This window comes from Lissotriton helveticus, chromosome 7 (assembly GCF_964261635.1).
Source record: "Lissotriton helveticus chromosome 7, aLisHel1.1, whole genome shotgun sequence".
Lineage (NCBI taxonomy): Eukaryota > Metazoa > Chordata > Amphibia > Caudata > Salamandridae > Lissotriton > Lissotriton helveticus.
In genome coordinates, this window is record NC_136068.1 from 923967630 (window position 1) to 923995149 (window position 27520).

The 27520-nt window shown below is 44.0% G+C and overlaps 1 protein-coding gene across 2 annotated transcripts in view; it reads right to left on the minus strand.

Moving 5' to 3' along the window:
* The window catches only part of LOC144769393 (histidine--tRNA ligase, cytoplasmic-like), a 178461-nt gene that overhangs the window by 70853 nt on the left and 80088 nt on the right, over positions 1 to 27520 (minus strand). For both annotated transcript variants that reach the window (XM_078653448.1, XM_078653447.1), the window contains exons 9-10: positions 10024 to 10151; positions 9681 to 9944 (exon numbers count right to left, since the gene is read on the minus strand). In XM_078653448.1, coding sequence (XP_078509574.1) covers positions 9681 to 9944; positions 10024 to 10151 — 392 coding nt within the window. The remainder of the gene's footprint in view (positions 1 to 9680; positions 9945 to 10023; positions 10152 to 27520) is intronic.

Below are 27520 nucleotides of genomic sequence, written 5' to 3' on the forward strand. Positions count from 1 at the left end.
CATCGACGACTGTGGTCTTAGTGTCGATGAAGGTGTTTTCGACAATGACCATCTGGGTTCTAAAGCCGGCGAGTGTCTTGACGTCATAACGGATGGCGGCCAGCGAACAGGTTATGGGTCTAGTCTTCAAAGCTATGCTCCTTTATGTCAAAGAGGAGCGGGGCCTCTTCCACTGATGTCTTTCCTCCTTGGGTCGGCCTCTAGGGGAGTCCTTGGAGTGGGAAGAAAACGCTCTAGTACAAGACTGACCTTGTCCACAGCTTTTAGGAAGTCTGGCAGTATGTTCTTCCTTCCTTTGCTTCAATCCATGTAGTCTAACTTTGTGTCTGGCCTTCAAAGTTCTTCTGGAGAAGGATTGATAATGAGTACAGGAATCTTGGACATTATTTTCCAGAAGACACATGATACAGAGTCTTTGAGGGTCTGATTGTGCCTTCTTTTTCACACACAAAGTGCACTTCACAAACCATAAAGGCATTTTTACAACAAAAAAAGATAACTTTTCTGTCAGAAAAAGGCCCCAAATGACAAACGTTGTCAAGTGAAAACTCTAAATATAAGATTTGGAAAGATTTCTGAAAGATTTTTGCCAAAAAGACAGAGCTCAGTTCCTCAGGATCCTATTTCCAGGATCCGGAAAAATTAACTGACCTGTCACCTTTGAGGCATGATGGGATACAGAGGGTACTGTGAGGTTCTTAAAGGCACAGTACCAGTTTATTATATGCTTTGACTTACAGCCTATTAGCAAACAATGTCTCATATTCCATTCCTTTTCCTTTTAAAAAGGTTCATGAAAAATTGTCTATGGTCACCTTTTTATAGTAATGCATTTTTATACAATTGGCTTCTTATTAAAATAAAAATGTAAGAAATCGGGTCATTTTTAGCCTCCTCTAGTCTGCAAACATATAAGCTAGGTCCTAACTATAGCTACCTACTGGCGAATCAGCTACAGCCCCAACTTGGGAGTCGATAACAGATCCATGGTGTGCAACTGATATTACAGTCACCAAGTATTGATACACACTTGACCAACTCACAATCGGAAAGAAGGCCCTAACAGGCCCCTTTGAAATTACGATTTGATATGAGTTTATAAACCATTTTGTGATTCAGAAAATGTTTTCGGAATGTATTGGCCCCAAAGGTGGTAAAGACTATGTTAAATTACCACACTGGTGGCGCCGACTGCACTGGCTGGAAATGCTCTGAAAAGTCAGTTAACAAACCACTCGATCGTGAAGGTCTTCTCAAAACTATGGACACTTACTTTACTGAAAACTCGGGCACAGTGGACTCCTCGCATGTATTCAGGGAAGCATTTAAAACGGTAGTCAGGGGGGGAGGCTCTCATTGATATCTAGTCACAAGAAGGAACAACAAAGGGAGGTGTCTAATATAGAGGACGAGATCTACCACCTAGAGAGGGACATGGAAACAACGACCACACCGGCATCTTTCCACCTACTCCGATTTAAACAGGGCGTTAGTCACAGAAAAAGCCAAAGCGCTGGGGAGAGAGAAGCTTGGTAGGCTTTATGACTTGGGAGATAAAGCAGGGAAATTTATAGCGTGGCTTGATAAGCGTGAATGGGTAACAGACTTGTCCCGGTTCTGTGAGATGCTGATGGTGTTGACATTACTGACCCTCAAGAAATTACAAATCACTTTGCTAATCATTTTGATGCGGTGTATACTACAGTGGCACCGTACACCGAAGACGACTCGGCTGAATTACTGAAAGACATAACACTCCCTACCCTCTCCTCATCAGACCAGCAATTAATGGATAGTCCCTTGACAACAGACGAAATTGTGGAGGCGATCAGATCATTGAAATCAGGAAAAGCTCTGGGCCCTAACGCTATTCCTATTGAATTATATAAACTTCACCCTGATAAACTAGCCTTTTATCTAAAAGCCATGTTTGAAGAGACCAGGGAAAAAGGGGAACTACCTATTGATCAACGAATAGCAAATATAGTGACTATTCATAAAGAAGGCAAATCCAAAACAGACTGTGCCTCATATCGACCGATCTCCCTCCTTAATGCCGAACCAAAGATCCATGCCAAAGTATTAGCCAATCGGCTAATCAAAATCATCTCTGACCTGGTGCATCCAGACCAGTCTGGTTTTACACCATAATGGAACACAGCAATAAATCTACGCCGAGTCCATGGGGTCATTGGTAGAGCGAATACAATTATGGAACCGGCTATCCTTGTCTCTTTGAATGCCACCATGGCGTTTGACACAATGGAGTGGCCCTATCTTATAGCGGTCCTTCGAAAACTGGGATTTGGCCAAGAATTTATCCGGTGGATTCGCCTCATTTAGTCGTGGTTAATAATAAAAAAATTGGACACATTTAATTTGAGTCGGGGTACCCGTCAGGGATGCTCGCTTTTTCCCCTCCTGTTTGCGTTGGCATTGGAACCCCTGGCGGCGTGGATCAGACGGGATCCGGTTATGTGGGGTATGCGTAGGGCACCGGAGTGGGAGGACCGTATTGCGTTATATGCAGATGACGTGCTGCTCTACTTAACCAATCCCAAGCGATCACTAACGGCAGTTCTAGATATATTTGCGGTATTTGGCAGATATTCTGGGTTCACGATTAACTGGACTAAGTCCCACCTGTATGTCCTGCGGGGGGGGGGGGGGGGGGGGGGGGGGGAGTCCCCCAGACCTGCCCCGCAACTGTCCAATCCAAATCAATGCCACGAGATTCAAATATTTGGGGATTTTTCTCTCTTTGAACCCTCTACTTATATATGAGTGAATCCTCCTGACTCCACTACAACGGTTGAAACGAGACATAGCCAATTGGAAATCTCTTCCCCTTCCTTTATTAGGCAAGGCTGCACTCTTTAAGATGATGTCCCTCCCCCGCTTCCTTTATGTCCTTCAAAATTCACTTGATCCGGTTCCACTGAAATATTTCAAAGAAATCGAACACCTTCCGAGGGACCTATTATGGACCGGCGTGCTGTGAATAGCCTTGGGTAAGCTCACGTTAAAATGGTGTGATGGAGGCATCAGTCTCCCGGATATAAATAAATACTACTGGGTCGCACACTTAGCGGCTATCAACCACAGCACTTATGGTAACCCTGAAAACTCAGGTTATCGTATGGATAAATGGCTCCTCCCTGGTGGGAATTCCAATAGATCACTCTATTCAAATTCCGCCCGGCAACGACTAACGGGTGCTACGAGTCACTCAGTTAAGATATGGCACGCAGTGAATAGATCCCACGGATGGGAGCACAAAGTGACACTGGCCACTCCCCTATGAGATTCTGCACAACTAGGCAATTTATGGACATCAAAAGGGTTCGATAGGGGGGACATGATCAGCATTTTGAAAATTAAAGATCTGTGGGATAAAGGGGAGGTGAAAACCATTTGCCACTGTCCAGAGTCAATATGAGCTGGCTAACTCGGAGATTTTCGATACATGCAGGTTTGTCATGCACTACACTCACTCCTCCCAAGGGGCTCCTCCCCTCCAGAGTCATCCCCATTAGAGGTTAGGATTCTGGATGGGCACCTTCCATATAAAACCATCTCACTGATCTATAATAAGTTGATATATAATATGGCTGACCCCCTATTGGGACTTCAACAGAAATGGTTGGCGGATGGGATAGAAATGGATGATGACGACTGGAGAGAAGGGGTGTCCTCTCTCCGAGTGGTGGCTATCCCAGCACGATTAAGACTAGTTCAACTTAAAATACTGCATAAACTATATATAACAGGCCCCCGACTAGCACAGATGGGCTGAGCGGAAAGAGGAACCTGTCGCAGAAAGTGTGGACAGATAGGTACCTTTATGCACATCATATGGGAATGTATGCATATTCAAATATACTGGACGGAAGTACATGAAGTCTTAAGTACAGTCCTTGGTATCACTATTCACCCTGAAGCACCAGATGCCTGTTGAACAAATGGGAACCAACTGACTTAAATACCCATCAAACGCATTGGGCCACCCTTGGGTTCGCAATAGTAAAAAGAAACATCGCTCAGGCCTGGGGATCGACGATTCCCCCTACGTTGGAGGCATGGGAAAAGAGTGTGGACTGGTGTATGTTCAGGGAAAAGACTGTATATGCTGCCCGTGGTTGTCCTAGAAAGTGGTCTCGCATTTGGACACAATGGAACTCATACCGTGGAGATATTTGCACCCCCCCCACAGAGTATTTAATTAGATGATCTGATCCCTCCCTGAATGATCCGTACTGTGTGTAACGTAATTGATTATTGTCTCACACTGTCATGCCTTGATTAATATTGTGAAATTTTGAAATTGCTTATGTTTCAACGCTTGTTTAATAAAAAGATTTATAAAAAATAATACAAAAACTCGATGATTCTTATGGCCAAAAGAGAAACTGAATCGGAGGAACAGAAATATTGAAATTTCCGCTTGGTGGACCCTCATGGAAGTATGCTTAAGACCTGACCTTGCAAGCTTCAACAGGTACAGTAGCACCTGATGTGGTTGTGAGAATCCATAATGCAAACACTTTGATTGGCACCAGACGTAGAATCTCCATTTCTTTTTCTGCTTTAGTTTTCATAGCACAAACTTGGTCTGAGGGCATTAGAATGCTTTACATGAGAACCAGACATTACACATTTATATTCACAGGAAGTTTGAGTGATTCATCCACAATCACAGGATTTTGAACTGAGACCGGGATTTGAACCTGCTTTCCCCAGTTCCAAGGTCAGCAACTCTAGCTGTTAAGTCACATCTCCTCCTTCCATCCGGTCTGATCAGTTTTGATTGTGGAAGGTGTACGAATGCCTAGCCATGAGATGTGTTCAGTAGAAATTGAGAGACCAAGGAATGCGGTGAAATATCTGACCTACTACTGCTCCACATAGATGGCTTTGTCACCTGCCCAAACAGAATGCAAAGGGCAGGAGAATGATGAACCAGCACTCATGCTGGAGCCATAACAATTAGCATGCAGAGTTTTCTTTCTTGATCTCACTGATCAGTCGTGGAATGAGGGTGTATGCAAAGGTATTCAACCGGGACATCGATAGGGCTTCTGCCCCCTTCCCTCAATCCTGGGTGCCACTGCTTGCGTGCAAAGGATCGGCAATTCTTATTCTCCACTGTTGCACTGTCCAGCACTAGATGGCCCATTGATGGAAAATCATCTCGACCATCTCATCGAGCTCCTTCTCATGACTAATGCTAGAATTCCTTTGCCCAGGTATTACCGACTCGACAAGTGCTCTGCTGTTAGCATTAATGCTATGACTGATCCAAAGTGTTAACGATGTTAGGATTCCTATGAAAGAGCAGAGGGGTTGGTGTGTACTTGCTTGTTGACATAAAATATCATTGTGATGTCTGCCTTTATAACAACTGAGGTGTTGGTCAGTCTTGGGAGAAATACTGCTTGAGCTCTAGAATGTTGATATGGAGTTGATTTCCACTCTCCAACCAATGGCCTTTGACCCTGCAGGTGAGCGATTTATCTGTCCATAGGAATGTTAATAGTCATGAGGTTTCAGATACCTGGAGTTGAAAACATAGGCCTACTGCCGAGGCGGATGTCATAATTCACCAATTGAATGCAGTCTGAAGTCTGGGAGGAATCTCAATTTGAGCCGCAAAACACCCTGACCCTAGAAGCCACAGAACATCGAACTCTTCCAGTAAAGGATGCATATGTAGCTTGTGATGAAGAAGCAGCAGAATGCAAGAGGACATCATGCTCAACGATGATTAGAAACCGCAAACTGTAACACTCTTTAATTCTTTAATCCAAGTAGCTAAGGCTTTCAAATACTGAACTCTTTCTTGTGACGGAAAATTCTCCCCTACAGCTGTACCCAGAATACCTTCCAAAGAAAGGGTTGATTATGGAAGCGTATTTATGAAATTTGGCCATAATGAGAGAAAGACAAAGGGCTAGCCAGTTGTGTAAGAAGGGAAAGAGTTGATTACCTGTTTTCTTATCAATGTTGCTGCAGGGGCCATACACTTTGTAAAGATTATTGGTGCTTGCCTGAAGTCAAAGGACAGTACCCTGAACCAACAGTGTTCACCCGACCTATTCAAAGCGCAGATGTTTTTTGTGTTTTATATGAATTGAAATATGAAAGTAGGAATCCTGCGCATTCAGCAACACAATGTGCTCTGATCTGGAGAATATGTAGTACTCCTGAAGCATGATCATTCACAATGATAATTACAGTAGGTACTTGCTGAACTGCAGAAAATCTAACAAAGACCACCACTGATCCAGCTTCTTCTGAATAAGAAAGAAATCTGTAATAAAAGCGTGTATTTATCCGGGGGTTGGGAACAGATTTCACAGCCCCTTTGGTGATCACAGAAAGAATTTTCACTTGCAGCAATCGCAGATGTTGACGGATGGTCTTCAGCAGCATCAGCTGGTCTTTAGAAAGTCATGCGTTAGGTCCATAGAGGACCAGATCTAATACCCACATAATTGCTGCACATTGAAGTGGAAACTCTCACACTCATCAGGTTTAGAGAGGTAGGAAAAATGGAAAGTAGCCAGGGTCTGCAGCATGTCAATGTCAGCCCCATGTATTTAGTTGCTTGGACTGGTCACTACCTCTCTTGCAGGGCTGCTACTTTGTACAGGAGGCAGACATGCGTAAAGCTGCAGGTGTGCATAGCAGGACTGATGAAAATAAGGCTTCTGCGCAGTTACTCCTACTGAAAGCTCTGGCAGGTTACCGCTTCAATAAAATGGTACTTCCTCTGCCCCTTCTGTCCTGAAAAAGGAATATGCAGTCTATATTGCACTATTCCAGGGGACTGAGCTTTACCTGTGTCTTATTATATTGATTGTGATGCCTCATGTACACGTTATCTGTCAATGTTTTCGAACTGAAGTTTATATCTTGGATGCAGTGAAAAGTGTACCTCGGGGGTGAAAAGAAGTGGAACACAGCTAATCTGGGCACCTTTCTCTCCATCTAGCAAACAACTGTGGAAGCCATGCCAACTGACCCATAAGTCATAGCTTCTAATGCCTTCTTCTCTTCCTGTAGGATTTCCTTTGCCTCTTGTCCTTGGGTAGCAAGTCTCGGTAAAGGGCAATATCTGCCCACATCTATCTGTCCTAGTATCGTATACCACAGAGCATTCTTTGCTTTAATGGTGGTAGTCAGATACAGTAGATACTCTTTTACTAAAACTGACCATTTTTCACTCCTTCATGTCAGAAGAGGTTGGATTGTGGAAGGGACTCTGAGCTCATATTATGACAGAAGCAGCACATGGATGTCCAGTTAGACAGGCCGGGTTGTTTTGAGTAGATGAGGTAGTATAGCTGAAACAGAAGACGGAGCTTGCATGTTCCCACCTGCCAGATAAAGTCTACTGTAGGGAATGCCTTCATTGACTTTCTGGAAAGCTTCCAGCAGTCATACAAGAAACAATACTTTACCATGGTCGGTAACTGAACTCTTTTTAAGCCCCTCTCTCCACTAGTGAATTCAACCGGCGACATTCATCAGACAAGGAGGCTACATGGGTGGAGTTGGGTCTGCAGTTGTGCATGCAATATAGCCTGATGATGATCTAACAGTTCTCCTTCCTCTTCATATTCCTCATCAGATGAGTACTGAGCTGCCTGAATTGGTGGCTGTGGTACCAGAATAGTCATAGCCAGGGTTGATAAGCATGGATTAGAAGATCAGGCATAGAAGGGGGCCATTTGAGGCTGCCAAAGAGATGCTAGGGGTTGCAATGTCAGGGGAGTCGCAAGATCTATTGGGGGGGCGGGGGGGGGGGGGGAAGAGACAGAAATCGTGTACAATAGTTTAAGAACATATGACGAGGTTCATGCATTACACTCATCCATTTGTTGACTACCATACGGTGACACTTCATAATATTAATCGTCTGATCAGTCACACTAGGAAAGGCCATATTTCCAAGATGACTCTCGTCTTTCCTCTCCTTCATAGTACTGGTCAGGCTGCCCCTTGTAATTTCTATTCTGATCATAATGATCCTCATCATCTTCCTGATATTTCATGTGAAGCTGAAACTGGCCAGGCCAGGTAGTAGTCTGAATCAACCAACACTGAGATTCACATTCAGTGTCAAAGAGGGGAATACCTTACTTACAAATATAGCATTTAAGGATGTAAAAAGCTTGGCAGCAAATTTTAAAAGCAGCTTTCCAGATCGAGTCGTTGACAGCACTGCAACTGACAACATGGTCGTCATTTACGTTCTTTTTAAAGGAGGAGTTATTGATGCCGGAGGCGGTATAGAAGACAAGGGTCCTATCATTGATGGCACATTGACAAACTGAGTGTACGCTAGAGGTGCTGACTATGACCTTTCTGTAGACAGATGAGCAGGGTCGACAGGTTGTGTTATCACGGTAGGTTCAATGGCGGCCATCGTCAACAATAACCTGGATTTCTGTTTTGATGCAAGAGGCAACTCAGGTGACGCTTTGTAAAGCTAATGTGATTATCAGATTTTTTTGTAGCCTTTTTATACAGTTCTCTTTAGAACTGTATAAAAAGTGGAGGGCATTTGTTTGTAAGACATTGCCTCGTCAGACTGTTCACCTCTCTCCAGATCTTTCTCGAGGAATTACTTTACCTCGGGGAAAGATTTCACACTTGATATGGTTACTCTGACAATTTTTCTGCTGCAGCCACCTGAGAAGGTGGCTCTCTTGATCATTAGTGGAATTTATGGACAGAGCATAGCAAATCTTACCACCGTTAGCCATGTTTTGAATAAAGACAGTAAATACACTTCCACTGAGTACCATTAGTACATAAGCTCTTTTTGCCACAGAAGAAAAAGACCTGAATAAACACATTATGTATTTCTGTTATGAATAAGGTACTCTACAAGTCAAATTCTATAAACAGGAAATATCCAAAGAGAAAGAGTCCTAGGATACATGGAAAACCAGTGTAAATTGTATAAAACCAGTCTGAAGAGAAGGAAAAAGGTTTCTGAGCAGAGTTCAGAAAGGGACTCCCTTCCTTTAGATGTGCAGTAGAAAATGTGAGGTATGGTGGCCTCTGGGGGAGTGGAGTGCAGTGCGCTAACACATCACTGGTTGGCCATCAGATCTTTTCTAAGGAGATTAGAGGGTTGATAAGCTTTAAAGGCCTATTGTATCCCTTGACCTTTTATAATGCATCTTCAATGAATTTGTGATGAGCACATACCAACTTGTAGTTCTTGTGCTACACAAAACACTGTGCACTATAAATTAAATTAAATAAATGCACCTTTTTATGCTGCAAACAAGGATGACCTTTTAAAACAAAGTCAGTAGATTCCATTTGGAAGGAGGATCCTAACTTGACATGGCTAATTTGTTTACCAAGTGATAATTTCTGCATTGCCTTTAGAACTTCCAAGTGAAAAAGAAAATCATACAAAAGAATTCCGTTTTGACAGATACACTTCTTTCTGCCTAGCATGCCAATGCTTGCAGAACCACAAAACAAACAAAAAGGTGTGATTTCTTAACTGATCCTCTTAAACCTTTAAATAGGGGCTAAAGAAACATGGAATATTGCAGTAAGGGCTACAGAGATCACAGTTTTTTACACAATGTCAAAGCATGGAGTGTTCTTTTCCAGAGGTAAGAACATGAAGAAAACAAAAAAAGGCAGCCTACCTCTGCTTTCTGTTCCATGATGGAGAAAATCCGCTCTATTCCGATACTGACACCGACACATGGCACTTTCCTGCCCTTTGGATCGAACATTCCCACCAGTCCGTCATAGCGGCCGCCTCCAGCCACACTCCCCACACTTAGAGTTTCCTCACAGTGGTCATTCTGCTGAGCCTGGACCTCCTTCTGGTCCTGTAACAGGACAGCCTCATAGATGACCCCAGTGTAATAATCCAAACCACGGGCAAGGCTCAGGTCAAAGGAAATCTGCAGAATACAAACACCATTAGCAGACTTGAACTCAGTAGTTTCCTACAGTAGGACAGCCTTAATCAACCAACCATACCTGACTTGTCACACCATAGAGCGTAAGGTACTCAAACAGCGTCTTCATGTCATTGAGCCCATCCAAAGACAACTTGTTCTGGGAGAGAAGTGGGTCCTGCAGCAGCTGCTCGATCATCTCTAACCCACCTGCAAGTCCAAAGACAGAAGGAAACTGAACACAATAGATATTGCATAGAAGCAGGATGGCTTAATGTTTTTTTTTACGATGAGAGAGATTTTCATATAGAGGTCCTCAGTGAAAACATGATACAGGCTGTGGGCCTATGACTGCATACCATCTGGTCATTTATTTAGAAATCTTCCTTATATTACACGGGTTTTGAAATGCTCTGCATCAGTGCTTAATTGTTTTTAATTAAGTTCCAGGGCCCAAGGTATTTCACATGGATCCACTGCAGCTGGCACAACCTACATGTCACCTTAAACTTCAGGTTTAAGTGTGAGTGATACCATTTTTTTTAGCTACATTAAACAGTTAAATGCTCCAGTAATAAACTTTGCTTAACGATTATACACACGGCGCCACCATGTGAAGGTTCTCATAGACAGGTGCCGGTGTTTACAAATAAATGCTGGTCTGAGCACAAGTCAAATTGTTTTTTTAATAAATCTTTTTATTGAAAACAAGGCATGATCAATGATAAAATCACGGTACACATACAATGGCAATATTGATATATCACAAATGATACTGAAGACACAGCGGTCACCAACAACACGAGTCCCCTGTGAGTTAAAATCAAGCCCCATTTATTACATTTTCTCTTGATCATGGAGGTTCACATATCTCCCTCCTGTGGGTGTTCCAATGCCCCCATACCTGCGTCCATTTTTTCAGGCACCCCCTGGCTTCATATACGGACTTTTCCGTGACCATGCACCAGTCCATATCGTTTCCCCAATCTTCAATACACGGTGGGCTCTGAGCTCTCCATAATCTTGCAATATTGTGTTTCACCACCATCAGCCCCAAGGTGACCCAAGTACGCTCCCTGGAATTTAGGTCCGTACGGCTCCTAATGTATAAGAGGGCCAGTTTAATGTTACAATCTATCGGTTGCCCCAACACTTCCTGCATAAGCTTCGCTACCGCTTCCTAATATCTCTGGATGGTCGTGCACTCCCAAATTGTGCTAACAAAGGTTCCTCCTGTCCACACCACCTTACACAGTAGCCGCCGGTGCCATATCCCATGCGTACCAATACCGACCCAGACAGATAGATTCAATGGAGAATTTTCAGCTGCACAAGGCGCAGCCTGGAAGATATAGCCACCTCCCGGGGGATGCCACCGCTGCCAACCATTCATCGTCATATAACCCCGCTACATCGAGGTCCCACTTAACCCTCAAATGAGTCAGGGGGTCTGCCATATTGTTGACCAGTTTTTTGTAGATGAGTAATATGGCCTTCTCTGGTAGATCACCATTTGGCACTCTATCCTCAAGCGGGAGGAATCAGGGACTTCACTACCCTTAGGGAGCACCGCCAGCAAAGCATGTCTAATTTGGAGATACCAGAAATATTCAGATTGCGCTAGCTCATATTCCTGTTGTTGCCAAGAGAAAGGGACCACATAACCCGGCTTCCACAAATCGCCCACCTTGGATATACCGATAAGGTCCCACCGATCAAAACCCCTCAAGCGGATCAACCTGCCCAATTGCTCGCTATACCAGAGTGGTGTAGCCTGCGTAATTTTCCCTTCCCATCCCAAACCTTTCGTAGCCGCCTTCCACACCTAAACCGCGTGCCCAGTAGGGCCGGTCAGGGTGGGTTTCAATGACCGTACATAAAGAGCCCCTTCAAAGCTATCTCCCGGGAGGAGCTACCTGTCGATCTGGAAGGCTGGGTCACCCAGTGGTCTATACGTACATTGTCTGATCGCCGCGAGGTGTGATGCCCAATAGTACTTCCGTATGTCTGGGAGTCCGATTCCATTATTGAACCAACCCAACGTAAGCTTGTGCGTCGCAATATGAGGCGGTTTAACCTCTCACACAAGGCAAATTAAGCACTGCCCTGTGTGTCAGCCCTCAGAAAGCACAATTAATTTTTCGAAAGGGAGAAAGAAAAGAGGAAAAAAAACCTTAAGCTGGGTCATCTCACAATTTAAATCACAGTCTCCTGTAACATACTTAAAAACTGTCAAGCAGCGAAAATTCAGTCCCCCAAGTTGATGACACCTCCACACCCCTCAACCCCAACCTACACATAAATTCTCCTCCAAGGCCACGCTGCTTGGACAAAATCCATCATGATCACTCTCAGGACAACAACATGGCCGATGTTTCACGGTGTACTGTTTCACTAGCCACCCATTAAACGGTGTCTTGTTTTTTTATAGCACACTCTGGGGATAGTGCCATGTAACGCTTTTGGTATAATTTCTGTTGAAGAGAATAACTGAAGCCCTTATGAAAAAAAGGTAATCAGAAATTGTGAAACGACTTTTCGGTCTTCATTCAGTTTTCAACTAACAAATGGTCACTTAGAAAACAAACCCCTGCACAAATTGCATGGTTTTGCAGCCTACTTGGAAGAAAATTCAATCACTGACTGATTTTGGACAAATTCTGAAGAAAAAGTTACTTCTGTTCGCTAGGAATCTTCCTTGTGGATACTCTATCTACGTGCAGTTTCTTCACCTTTGATTATCCCGGGTGCCTGACTGTATTATGTATATTACGGGTATACCTGAAGTCTACAGGTGTAGATCCCCTAGCCCTATCACACAAGGACTCAGTTCAATGTGTTCCTGTAAGAAAAAGACAGATCTGGTTTACTGCAAACCTGCACTCTGCCCAGTTTTACATGGAAGAAGTACTTTCTGGTAAACAAAACTGTCCCTATCTCAGGGACGCAGTGGTACTCAGGAAACCAATCTTTTGTAGATTGTTAGTATTAGGGTTACTATGAAAGTGAACACAACAAACATTTTTACCAGTTTCCCCAAGTTTCTTCCTACGTCCTACACTGAGAGCATAAAGTAAACAATCTTTGCCTGCCAGTGAGAACCTGGACCTGTATACCTTCAACACAGCGGGCCTCTGCTTTACCAGACTTTCAGCTGGACGAGCAGGAAGGGAGGAGAGAGCTCTTTGTCAGCATGGCTCCACTGAATTCTGCATGGGTATCCAATCTTGTTCCAGAAAAGAACAGCAACCAGCAGTCTGGAATCTGACTTTTTTCTGGACAGCTGGGATGTGAAGGCCTGAATTGCCCAATGTCAGTGTTTATATTATAAACTAACCACTGCATATTCCAACTAATTGTGAATGACAAGTGATGCAAAAACGTGGTGGAAATATCAAGCGAGAACCAGTATCATTTACATGAATCACCTGTGTGCAAAAAAACATCATTATATCTCATATGTGTAGCAGACGGCCTTAAATATAGATAATTAGGACATCATAATCAGACGCATGACTGTTATTCTGCTGATAAACTAACAAGAAAACTTAGTTGTTCAAGCTGAATGCGCTTTCGTGATCTTGAAAACATGTAAATATCTCATTTAAAGCAGACAAAGGAGAATAACTAAAGTCAGGCTAACACTAAGTACATCTAAAATTGGAGTCTGGTACAGAACTCTATTTCAACTGGATCTGAAATTTATGGCATATCTCTCCGGCGCCAGTAGGGGGTCACTGCCTTTGCCTCGATACCAGAAGTGGAGTCATGATGAAGTCACTGGAGCCTTATAGCACCCACTCTGGTGCACCAACATCAGTTCTCATCTGTTCCTCACCATGTCAGGGCGGGGACAAGAAAAAAAGTCTACACAAACCAGTTGCAGTGCAACAAACTAAACTGGAATCTCTTTTATATGGCCTATAACTTTCCTTCAGGAAATGGATTGGAAAGGAATTTGCATTTAAATACAATATCCACCAGGAAGATAGATACTGAAGGCACTCTATCCTTATGATGATGGATATTTCTACTTACAGTTTACTTGCATTAGAAAAGGATCCCGTGAAATATCACACTAAGAGGTGGGTCTAAATGACATTCCAATGATAAAATTCTGTAGGACAGAAGCAATCATCTCTTCTCACCTCAGAATCCAAGTAATGGTGTTTTGGAAAGATGGAGGGAAGCCCATGTCACCCCTTTAGATAGGTCTACCACCAGTACTCCTTCAGACAACACAGAGACGGAAGACTGTGACCTAGCGCAATGGGCTCAGATCCTCTCACGTAGTTTTTTCTTGCCAAAGTACAGCAGAAACTGATGCACAGCAAGATCTAAAAAAAAAAACAATTCTATTTTGACCTGCCTTACTATTTTTGTTGCTCATGTGCACGATAAAGAGCTGGTCATCAGACCGGATCTCCTTCATGTGGCCAATATGATAACTAACCATCCACCTGGGGTCTAGCTAAATGCAGCCACTCCCTTTCAAGGAGGAGGAGGAACACCAGTTAGATGGTGGTTAAGGTGAGAGATTGACCCAGATGGAATGGGGACTCCACGGTAGGAAAGAAACCAGTATGAGCTTATCTATAGGAAAAGCAGGTGAAGAGTGGCCTAACACTCAAGGCCAGAAGCTCACTAGTGTGACAAGCTGAGATCACAGCAACAGAACACAGAGTTAGTAGTTGTAACTGACAACTGTGCCGGGGCTCGAATAGAGCTCCCATCAAGATCATCAAACTCAATTAAAGTCTCCTTGTGATATCAGAAATGGAACTAGCAGAAACAAGTTTGTTAAACCCTTTCAATATCTGATTACAACTGGATTTGAACAAGGAAGGTTAGTCTGGGAGCACAGAATGTCCTACAAAGTCACAATATACCCCTTGACTACACCAACTTCATAGCCTTGCTAGACCAGGCACAATGCATACTGAAGAATGTTAGCCAGAGATGCTTTCTAAGGATCAATTTGAATGCCATGTCACAAACTTATTTCAGCTCCCTGAACAGACCAACTTAAATGAGGGGCAAAGAGCTCACAGAATCTTGTCAACCACTTCAAATGGAAGCCGAAAAGAGCTCAGATTACCCCACTGAATCCACACGCATGAAGGCGTAATCCTAGGCGGCTGGGGTGCTAGACCTTGCTCCCTGATTGGGAGAAAAGGTAGTTCACTTTGTGCGGGACACAAAGATGATCACACAGGGAAAGGTGTTGAAGGTCTGTGTACCATACGCTTCTCAGCCATTACAGGGTGATAAGAATGGCATGGGCCCGGAACTGGAGGATCTTCCTAAGAACCTGAGGAATCAAAGATATGGGAGATTATGCAATCAGAAGCAGAAACTTCCACTTCAACCAAATCGTTTCCCTCAAGGCACCCTGCGATGGATGCAGGAGGGTATAGGATTTTTGGCAATAAGTGTTTGGGCAAACCGCAAAAAGATCAACACGAGGCGCTTCCCACAGATCAAAGATGACCTGAACTACCTTTGGGTGGAGGTGCCACTCGGGGTCAGTACGATAATACCAACTGAGACGGCTGACTGTTCCCTTGCGTGAACCTGCCGGATGGTTGGCTACAAGCCACAGCATCTGTTGGTGTACCAACCTCCAGAGGCTCTGTACTTCCTGACCAAGAAGGTGAGACCCCCGACTCCTCCTGGTTGCAGACATACTACACTGCAGTTATACTGTCCATCAAGTTGTGGACAGATTGACCACTAAGGCATAAGAAGGAAGGGCTTGAGCGCCATGCAGATGGCCGGAGTTCCAGCAGATTGATGTGCAATCTCTGTTCTTCTGGTGACCATAGGCTTTTGATTTCAAGTTCTCCAAGATTTGCGTCCACCACCACCTTGGTCACTGCCAGCGGGGCAGAAGAACCTCCTTCAAGACATATTCCCCTCCATTCCCAACAGCTGAAGTACGCTGCAGAGCCTCTGGATATCACGATGACACAGCCTGTGGAGCACCACTGGAGGGGAATGTACGATTTTATATACATGCAATTACCACAGATGCCTTTTCCACACAGCCTTTACCACATAGTAGACTTTACCACATAAGGTAAGTATTTGTATAGCAGGTATATATAATAAACATTTTTTAAATAACTGGATTTTTATTGGGGTTTGGGGAATCCCCTTATCTAACTATCTATTTTCCCATGTTTTTAATTTACTCAAAACCTCTATTTACCACTACCAACCCCTCAAGTCGAAATTACGGTTACCTCTCTTTACCACTTCTTTAACCCTAAAATTACCCTTACTTCCCTTTACCTCTATCCACCCCATTATTCCAAAATTATCCTTACTTCTCTTTATCCCTTCCTAGCCCTAAACCCTATAATTAACCCTACCTCCCTTTACTATCTTCCAAACCTAAACTCTAAAATCATCCTTATGTTCATTTACCACTACCCTCACCTAAACCCTTTTTAATTTTAAGTAACATAATACTTATGTTATTTAAAAAATACATATCTGGTGATAAAGGCATTTGGGGTAAAGGTACAAATCCTTACCTGCGTGGTACTTAACTGCGTAGAAAAGGCACTGCGTGGTAAAGACTACGTTGTAAAGGCTATTACCCCTGGAGAGTCCTAATGTGTCAGCACACGTGCATCACTAGCAGGACACACGAACCCAGCAGACCGAGTAGGGAGAGAGCAGTTGGGATCGGATTATGAGCTCCCGAAAAAAAACCATATGAATCATATCCCAAAATACTGAATACTCTGTGGAGTAGGCGAAGCCTACAGTGAGGCTGTATCCATACCACCCCTATCAACAAGAGGTACTGGCACAGCTACATTGATCATGTTGACATTTCACGCTGCAGACTATTAGCACAACAAGATAGGAATACAGATTAGTGGAAGTACTATGTTTTGCCCATGATTTAACACAAATAACCTTTCCATAAGCCTTTGATATTAGTTTTGTAGTGCACACATTCTGTCAATCGTAGGGCCTCATAGAGCCACCAGTAGCACATGAAACGAAATCCAATTAAAGCATAACTCACTTGCTCAAGCCTCCTTTTTGACGATCTGCAGCTTGTACTGTGTAAGTAATTGGATTATTTGGGAGAGGCAGGGGTCACTACCCATCTCAATTTATAATCATAATCCTTCTCAGGGTGAACTCTCAAAATAACGAAATTAACCTGAACACAACCTACTGGCTGCTATGGCACAGAGAAGACATGCTTAACTTAGGGCAATGTGTATCTTATTTATGCAATATAAAAACAGTAATAAAGTTGAAATACAAACCATAAACATCACAAAGCAAATTAGAAAACTAAAGTACAATTTCAAAAAAATAGAAAAATCTAATAAAGGGAACCGGATATAAGAATTTTTACCTTTACATAGAAATAGAACAAAAAAGCACAAAGCACCAATGATAAGTCGATGGTCGTAGCAGATGGGGACCTCGGGGCAATTAGAGGCTAGCTGCGATGGAACACAGGTCTGATATACCAACCTGGTTTAACCTAGTGTAACTTTAGTCTTTAAGTCCCAATCCACCGGAGGAGTACACTTCTAATAGTGAGGCACTTAGATACTCACAGGGTGTCAGGGAGAGAGTGTCATTAGCAGGGTCCGGTCTAAGTCCAGTTGCCAATCGTAAGCTGGGCAGTTGCAGGAAAAGCCTCTTGTAGCTTATCGTATACCTGTATCTTGAACAGGAGGGCAGTCTTATGACCCTTAGAATTTACTTCTTGATACTGTGTACACGAGGGAGAAGGTCCCATCCTTCATGGCTCCTCTCAGGTCACAGACAGCAGGTCAGGTACTCTTCTGTTCTTCTTCAGGTCTAAGAGTGTTCTAAAGTAGGTGCCCTAGGATGCAACATTTATGCCTGGGATGAGGTACAGGGTGGAAATGACTCCTGGGCACACCTAACCAATGGAGTAAAAGTTCCCTGGGCTAATTCTACCCACTGAGGGCTTTATCAAGATGGCAAAAGTCTTCAACAACACCAAACTTGACTCAGAGGGCTGGGTGTGGGTGTGGGTGTGGGTGTGTGTGTGTGTGTGTGGACTGTACTATGGTAGTCGTAGTATCCTTCCCACATTTAACACTAAGGTCCAGTTTGGGATAGCCACTGTACACCAAGACATATGTCTAGTAGAGCAAAAGTAGGATTTTAAGCAAGCAGAAAGTTGGTACTTAAGAACTGTTTGGGCATTAGGTTTTCCTTCCTTTCAAGTGTGCCATCAGTGTTATATGTGAAACACAGAGACAGAAGTCTGGTTGGACAATGTAGATCTTTCAGCAACGAGACAGTGGATACACAAGACTTATCTTGGTCTCCTGTTCTTTGACTTTCAAGTGTGCCTCAACGTGATATACAGAAACCCAGGAGACCTGGCAAGCAGGCTTTGACACTCATGCAAGATTTGACCCTGTAATATTAAAAAAGATGCTTACAGCCGCTACCCTGCATATCATTTGTATGGTTCAGAGGAGTCATCTCTGGCCATTCAGGTCAGCCTATTGTTTGCTCCTGGGAAGCATTTTACAACCTTTTCACATCTCTCCAAGTCCTAATCAGTGGTTCGGAGAAGTTTTGAGAGTAAATGCAAATTAGCCTCCAGAAACTTCAGGCAGGGAAAAGGTAACTTTCTAGAAGTTACTTTTCCTTTGTATTTTTTTTATCTGACTTCACCATCTAATATGGTCTTTAATAACTAATAAACAAGCATTTGCAATGCAATAGGTCTCGCATTAGGAAAGTTTGAGCTATTGGTATTGTAAATGACAATTTTTTTATTGACGTGTTGGTGTTGAAAATAGCGAAATTAATAGCTTTGTCATTTACAATGCCAATAGTTATAACTTTCGCAAATGTGACACCTATAGCATTTGTAATGCAATATGTTACAAATAACAATGGCTTTTTTTTTTAACAATTAATACTTAAATAAAAGTTATTGTAATTTATAATGGCAATAGCTTAAACTTTTGTAAATAACTTTTTTGAAGATTATGTTCAGTGTATTTTATTGTGATAAAAATCCAAGAACAGAAGTGAAATATTAACATATTTTTGTGACATTTGTAATAAAGCTTGAAACATTGAGAGAACACATTTGAACCAGTTGTTGTTGAATGGTTGCACAGATTGGCGCTGTGGTGGCACTGAGTGATGTTGTGGTGGCGACTTGTGATGCTGTGGCGTACAATGATGTTGTGGTAGCGCATAGTGATGTTGTGGTGCCCCTGAGCGATGCTGTGGTAGTGCTGAGTGATGCTGTGGTGAAGCGATAGATAGAGTGAGGGCGATAGATAGATAGATAGATAGATAGATAGAGAGATTGATAGTGAGTGAGATAGATAGAGATAGATAGATAGATAGATGATTGTGTGTGGTTGTGTGTGTGGAGTTGTGTGTGTGGAGTTGTGTGTGTGGAGTTGTGTGTGTGGAGTTGTGTGTGTGGAGTTGTGTGTGTGGAGTTGTGTGTGTGGAGTTGTGTGTGTGTGTGGAGTTGTGTGTGTGGAGTTGTGTGTGGGGTTGGGTGTGTGTGGGGTTGTGTGTGTGGGGTTGTGTGTGTTGTTGTGTGTGTGGTAGTGTGTGTGGTAGTGTGTGTGGTAGTGTGTGAGGTTGTGTGTGTGGTTGTGTGTGTGGTTGTGGGGTTTTGTGTGGTGTAGTGGTTGTGTGTGCTTGTAGTTGTGTGGTTGTGTGTGTGTGTGTGTGGTTGTGTGTGTGTGTGTAGTGTTTGGGGGTTGTGTGTGTGGGGGGGGCTGTGTGTGGGGGGTTGTGTGTGTGGGGGGTTGTGTGTGTGGGGGGTTGTGTGTGTGGGGGGTTGTGTGTGTGGGGGGTTGTGTGTGTGGGGGGGTGTGTGTGTGGGGGGGTTGTGTGTGTGGGGGGGGGTTGTGTGTGTGTGTGTGGGGTTGTGTGTGTGTGGGGTTGTGTGTGTGTGGGTTTGTGTGTGAGGTTATGTGTGTGTGTGGGGGGGTTGTGGGGGGTTGTGTGTGGGGTTGTGTGTGTGTGGTGGTTGTGTGTGGCATGGGGTGGTTGTGTGTGTGTGTGTGGGGTTGTGTGTGGGGTTGTGTGTGTAGGGTTGTGGGTGGGGTTGTGTGTGTGTGTGTGTGTGGGGTTGTGTGTGTGGGGTTGTGTGTGTAGGGTTGTGTATGTGTGTGGGGTTGCGTGTGTGGGGGGTTGCGTGTGTGGGGGGTTGTGTGTGTGTGGGGGGTTGTGTGTGTATGGGTTGTGTGTGGGGGGGTTGTGTGTGGGGGGGTTGTGTGTGTGGGGGGTTGTGTGTGTGGGGTTGTGTGTGTGTGGGGGGTTGTGTGTGTGTGGGGGGTTGTGTGTGCGTGGGGGGTTGTGTGTGCGTGGGGGGTTGTGTGTGCGTGGGGGGTTGTGTGCGTGTGGGGTTGTGTGTGTGGGGGGTTGTGTGTGTGGGGGGTTGTGTGTGTGGGGGGTTGTGTGTGTGGGGGGGTTGTGTGTGGCAGTGGGGTTGTGTGTCCATCCGAGTGAATCTGGACATAAAAATGATTTTTAGTAAAGCGAGAGCGTTTGGTTCATAGACCCACTCGCCAGCAGAGAGAGCCAAGTGAAGACCTCAGAGAAAAGATGTTCACATTCAGGTCAAAGAGCACAAATTGCAATGTATTTATATGGCTTGATTTTGGTACTTTTGCAGTTTGTGTGCGATCTAATGAAATATTGTTCCTTATCTCTGTTACCGATACTAGATTACAATCAGTGCTTTATTCTAGGGTTTGCATATAGCAATAATGAATGATTAATGCTGAAACCGACAGAGATGGTCTTTGGCAAAGACTCTCTAATTTGTAATTTATGAGTCCAATATGCTGCCTGTCCATCTGAGAGAAAACATAAGCTTGCATCTTTCCGTAAACGTCTATACACTTGTTCAGATCAGATATGTTCGGAAAAACGGTTATGGCAGTATTATATTCCACTAAGTCGAACCTAGCTCTTTTTCATGCACAGAGAAAACCTGGGTGCATTTCGTTATATACCTTACAGTTTTGCTGGCTTTAAATCACAGGGTCACAGCAACCTTGAATGATGCCAGGAATCTAAGAGCAACTGGTAGGGTGGTTGCGCAGGGAGAGCAAATAAAAAAAACTATTTTAGCCTTCTTTTACTTGAGAAATCTAAACGTTTACCCTGCTGCAACCAAACAAACTAATGGTGATGGATTTTACTATGAATTCCAAAGTAAAATCAATCTAAATTTTGCCCAGCAGGTGGCGCTTGTGCCTTATCAATTGCACGCAAACTCTAAAAGCTGCTAAAACACTGTAATCTTCGCTGTTTAAACTGGACAGAACACCGTATTATAAGAAGCCAATAAAAGTATAGGGGTTTGGCTACAAAAATAATCTCTTAGGAGCTGCAGTCACCTAAATTAATGGAAAAACGACATCGGCTTTTATCTGAGTGATGAGAACCCTAGTGGGACCTGCAGCACTGCAAAGCGTCATCGATATGTTACAGAGCCTGTACATAACAAGTAACAAGCAGGAAGTGGGATAAGGGAGGGGGTGGCAAATGGTGAGCATTTCGCGGCCGCTTTGATGTTCTCAGTGGCCACGCGGCTCACTGAGAACATCGACGCTGCCGCGAAAATGCTCCCAAAGGCTGTAGGCGGACAAATGGTGCACACGCCCGGCGCACATGCACTGTGCCCGATCCGCCTGCAGACTTTGGGAGCATTTTTGAAAGCCCCCTTACTATACTCTCGCAGAACAACACATGCGCGTTGGTTCAGCGTCACCTAAAAAAGTTGCTTCATTATGTTTCTAGCTAGTTCCATTCCCGAGGTATAGGATTAGGATTTCTAAACTGTACTCTGGCATTATACATAGGACAGCTAGTACTGCTAGAGTCAAAAAGAGCTTTTGGGTGCTAATCACTGTGAGGCTATGTTAGCATTAAATACCATGTACCCTGCCTTGTGGACGACAAGCCTATGTAAGGGTGACTTATTAATTTTTAAAAGGGAAGTTTTGACCTGTCAAAAGGGTTTATATGGACAGGTTGAATTTCGTTTTTTACACTGCTACAGTTTGGCTAAACTTGTAGGCCTGAAAACATGTTTGTACTGCCACTGGAGTGGATGACACATTAGGTGCTGCAGTCCACTGGTAATATTTACCTTCCAGGCACTTTGTCCCATATCATATGGACTTATAGGTAAGTTAAATATGCCAATTAGGTGCATATATATTTCATCATGCTAAAAGGGGGAGCACATGAACAGGCAGAACACTCGTGAGCAGGGTTAAAGTATACAAAAAATATAAGGTCCAGCAAAAGGCGGACACTATGGAACAACCACACAGAATAGGTGGGATTTTCCTACATACAGCAAATGATTTAGATATGAAGTACTACTATTCAGAACAAGCATTTACAATGCAACGGTCTCGCCTTTGCAAAAGTTAGAGCTATTGGCATTGTAAATGACAAACTTTTTATTTATGTGTTGGTTTTGAAAACAGATAAATAAATGGCATTGTCATTTACAATGCCAATAGCTTAATCTCTCGCAAATGCGAGACCTATTGCATTTGCACACACACACACACACACACACACACACACACACACACACACACACACACACACACAGAGCCACACACACACACAGAGCCACAGAGCTACACACAGCCACAGAGCCACACACACACAAAGCCACACACACAGAGCCACACACACAGAGCCACACACACAGAGCCACACACACACAGACACACACAGAGCCACACACACAGAGCCACACACACAGAGCCACACACACAGAGCCACACACACAGAGCCACACACACAGAGCCACACACACACTCTTACCCAAAATAGCATACAAATGGCTTTACAATGGACATTTAGCAACACTACTAGTGCCTTAAATGTTTAATCCCCATAGTCCAGAACCCTTGAGTTTATGAAGGAAACAAGCGTCAACAGCCCCTTTCAATCTCTCCCCAATTAGGAACAAAAGTTGAGAGCACGACATGAGTCGGAGACCACCCTGCTTCTGTCACTGAGATCACCTTGTTTTGCAAGAGAACATCAAGCCCACACCGCCGGTAGCAACTCACACTCACTGAATCACAGTGGAGGCCATGCAACACGTGCTAATCAAATCTTTAACACTCATTCAATTTGTAACGGCACAGTGTTCGATTTGTGCATACATTTGCTGCCTCATAAGAGAACTCTGGTTAAAAATTCAGACCACCCTTTACCCTATTTTTTATTAATCTATCCTTGCAGATATGGGAAATGATTCATTCAAATAAAACCACCTAATGTAAAACGTCACTCCTGGAATGCACACTTTTTTGTCTTGTCCTTATAGAACATTACACCCTATCAATGTCTTGTTGAATTCACAAAAGTATACCAAAAAGATCTCACTCATGCAACAATGACAACGAAATAATATTGTCCAGTAATCATTTAATATGACAGTTCATCTCTGCAAGTCTTAACGCCAGGAACGGTTCAATTATCTAGATTTACTAATTCCACAGTTAAGTGTGACATCATTGGCAAGCATGGTACATAAACTCTAGTCAAGAATCAAACTCATTCTTTTCTCCCGTTTAACCGGGAACAGAAAAAACAAAAACAAACCCGGTGCAGCCACAAACTATAGGCGAGATGGAGCAACCATCACAAACCCACAGATAAGATTAATTATAACCTAAAGTGAAACTATAATATTGTCTTTTCTTTAGCAGACATGTTCTTTAGTAACTCTTATTTCTTCACTACACCCACTACTGCTGGTTCACCACCTCTCCTTAAAACCTATTGATGACTAAATTCCTTTGAATGACTTTCCAATTTCAAACCAAAAATATCCACTTTAGATGCTTGCATTCTCAAAAATATGCCTATCAGCTCGCGATTAGCAGTCTTAAAAAAAGACCTAGTAGTACCTTCACTAAAGAAACCATACTAGGACACCAAGCAATTAATGCCGTCACAAACTTACCAGTTCGACCCAGACTGAAAAAGAAGGTAATAATACGACAACTTCAAAACTTTATGATCAATATCACTGGCTTTACCATCTCTCCTATCAGGCTTTAGGCCTACACATGGAAAAGAGATGGTCCATGAAGGTTTCTGTGGTGACAAATTAAGATTTGTTGATATTGGCTGTGCCACTTTGCTGTTCATTCTTATTCTATTCAGTGTCCAGCCTGGACTCTGCCACAATAAAGTGGTTTGCTTCTTCCTTCACTTGAAGGCCTCACCAAGTCAAATTAAGCTGTACATACTCAACATCACTTTATTGCCTACCAAGACCATCGGGCATTCCCATTACCTCATACACTTTTCTAAACATACCTACTCCCTAATTTAATATCAATAACCTTAATTCGATTGCCAGAGCGGAGTAGCAAACTCCCATGGTAGTGTATGGCCAAGGGGAAAGTGCGTTGAGGACCTTGGCAAGAGAGCATACATAGGGAGGGGGCACGAACAGGAAGCCCTTGGGGCACAATGAACATTGAAAATGTTGCAGTGCACTGAGGATTTGGGATGGAGCAAAATGTGCCGTGGGAGTTGGACAAGGCAATCTTACGTCATACACGTGATTTGGGCAGACACTGTATGTGTAGGGAACTTGGGGCAGGTTATTTAAAAGGTCTGGGTAAAACGTTAGTGGCAAAGATGCTACACAGAGTTACTCTGAGTATGGCGGCAACCTAAACAGGAATTCGTTTTGCAGGGATCCAGGGCACAGCATGTAGGGCAAGTGCGGCACTTACAGTGCAAGGAAAGGTAAACAGTGCTTAGAAAGTACGTGCTGGGCTGGGGAATATGTGTGATGGTCAGTTAGTTGTTGGAGCAGTGTGTATAGGATATTTGACGGAGTGTGGGTTGGAAGGAGCATTGTGCTGGGTTGCAGGGGCAGTAAGCCGAGGCAGGGGCATGGAATGAGTAAGCAGAGCAAAATCTGAACATGGGGCAAGGTGTTCAGGGCAGTCTTTACGTGGAAGCGACTGAGTAGGAGGACCCTGCAAGTTCGCGAGTTTAGTGGCAGAAAGCACTCTAAGGACGCCGGCAGTTTGAAGAAGGCAGAAATGTGCACGCGTAGCCAGGCCCCGAAGGGCTGTTGAACAGACATTGGTAGGACCTGCACTGGGGTGGTGTAAAAGACTCGTTTCCGGCTATGCAGTTGCATACTAACGGTGCAGTTAGTTCATGTAGTTTGGCTTCCGGGCTCTGCTCTTACCTACGCGGGTGACTCCGCATCTGTACCGGCTCCATCCTTTCGAGCGCCCTTTCAGCCCCCGGGGGGCAACAGCACTATTATAGGCCGCGGTTCACATGGGACCCAGACCTAATGCACGTGGGGCCGACGCGGCAGCCTCGATTAGGCTGCCATTGTGGGCGCCCTTGAGGACGCTTCCTCTGTTGCTGGGCACTCCCGGCGTGAGCAACAATCACAGCGCGGCTCCCCTCTGACATCAGCAGGAAGCCAGCGCGGTGCTCCTGGGCCGATCTGCGGTGAGTTTCGTTACCATACGGGTTAGGCACCCGTTTAAATGCAACAGTCCCTGGCGGGGTGGGCACCCGCTAGGGGGCTACTACGGGGTAGGCTCCCTCAAAATTAATAATAAAAGCGGCAATTAAGCGGGGTAGGCACCCGCATGAACACGTTGTTTCACAACCACCCAGAGCTAAGCCCCGTCTTTTTCAGACGGGGGGGCGTGTTTTTTTACTGTTCCAGCCAATGGAGAAGAGGGAAGAACAAACCGAAAAAACACGCCCCCAATCCGAAAGGAGGGGCTTACAGCAAGAGAATGACGACACTGAGACCTCTTCTCCAGTGGCTGGCCGTCATTTAGGAGCCCAGCCAATGGAGAAGAGGGGTGGGGTTTACCCTCGCTACTCAGAGTCATTAAGTCTCGCTGGTGAGTCTGCACATGTGCGCAGCCTACGCCAGTCTCGACCTAAAAAGGAATACCACTTCAGCAGATATTACAGTCAAATGTGAACATCATGGTGCAAACAAGGGACTGATACAGTAAGCTGTAGCTAGATAATCAACTACTACAAAGCTATTAAACACGCAAAAATCAGGTATTTGTATTAAAAGAATAAGCAACTGCAAGTTCAGTTAAACTGCCGTCCACTCTACTGACCAGCCTTCCCTTGTGCCATACAGCATGGGACATATGCCACCAACCTTATTAAGAAACTAAAATTCAGGGAGATTATAGACCAATCAAGGAGGCTTGTGTTCTCTATATTTTTTAAGGAGGTTTTATTTCTGGTAGAATTTGATTCAGAATCCGGGATTTGTAATGCATTTCAGGGTATTTGTTGGGTAATGGTTACATAAAGGCACATGAAGTCCTGGTCCTAGGGGAACAGGCTAATGCTTTCAGTTTAAGTCCAATTCTGATTCAGAAACCTGGCCGAATAAGAGACCATGTCCGCACCCACTTTACAGTAACAGACATACAGGAAGAAAGAAGGCAGCAATGGCAGAAGTACTATCTTTACTGAATAGAGGAGCCCCTTTCCAACACACACGGGAGGATTTCAAAGCCTTAATTAGCTAAGATGGGCCAGGAAGTTAACTTAGAGGCTTTAGAAGCCTAGTCAGAAGTATTTTGTGACCTAATTGAGCACAACTGAGCTATTAGATCCACAGCTGACATGCGCCCTACACAACAAAAAACACATGTGGCATGAATATACAGCTGATTTACCAATCACAATCACATGAGTAACAACCACAACACTTTCATTCAAAAGGAAATGTAAAGCAATTTGGCAGAGAATTCCTGGCACAATGTGACTGTCACTCTGTAGAAAGGAGGTCGCAACTTGAGGGCTATACCTCTAGAGGACTATGTAGGTGCATTTTTAAGGATGGAGTGGGGGAAGGTGTATAGGAGACTATGAAGTGCTGATCTTAATGCAACATCTATTAGGAGAGGGTGCATAGCTAGTTGTTGCAAGATACCAGAAGAGACATAACAGAAAACAGCCTTAGAGGGAACAAACAAAACCCAACTGGATATCACCACAAGCAACCCTTGTATTTACATTAGCTAGACTTCCCTGGCATGTTAGGTATTTATTTGAAACAGTGATGTGCAAAGGTAGTCCCACTATTATGGCAGAAACTGATTAGTCATGAGGCCCACATCTTGTGATCTGCCTTCTTGCAGTTATCCCAAACATTCCAGAGCACATATAGAAGAATTCTCCATCATGCAGCTGCCAATTGCCTCAAACATGTCCCAATGCAGGCCTCAGCCCTCATCAACCATAGTACTTGAAAGTGGTTGCAGGCTATGTCTTCAGGACCCTCTAGAGATTCCCTCCCTGATACTAACTTTCTGTTGTACCCAGCACTTACCAGAATGACTATTCTGTTTTGGCTCTCATTCCGCTCCTGCACTTTCAAAATGTGGGCCTACAAGTTAATTTGCCTAATAGGGAGGGGTTTGTATAGCTGGTCTCATTGTGACCCTGAGGCAGTGCCCTGACTCTCACAAGCGAAAAATAAAGAACCATATCGTTCTCACTCCCAAAGCCCT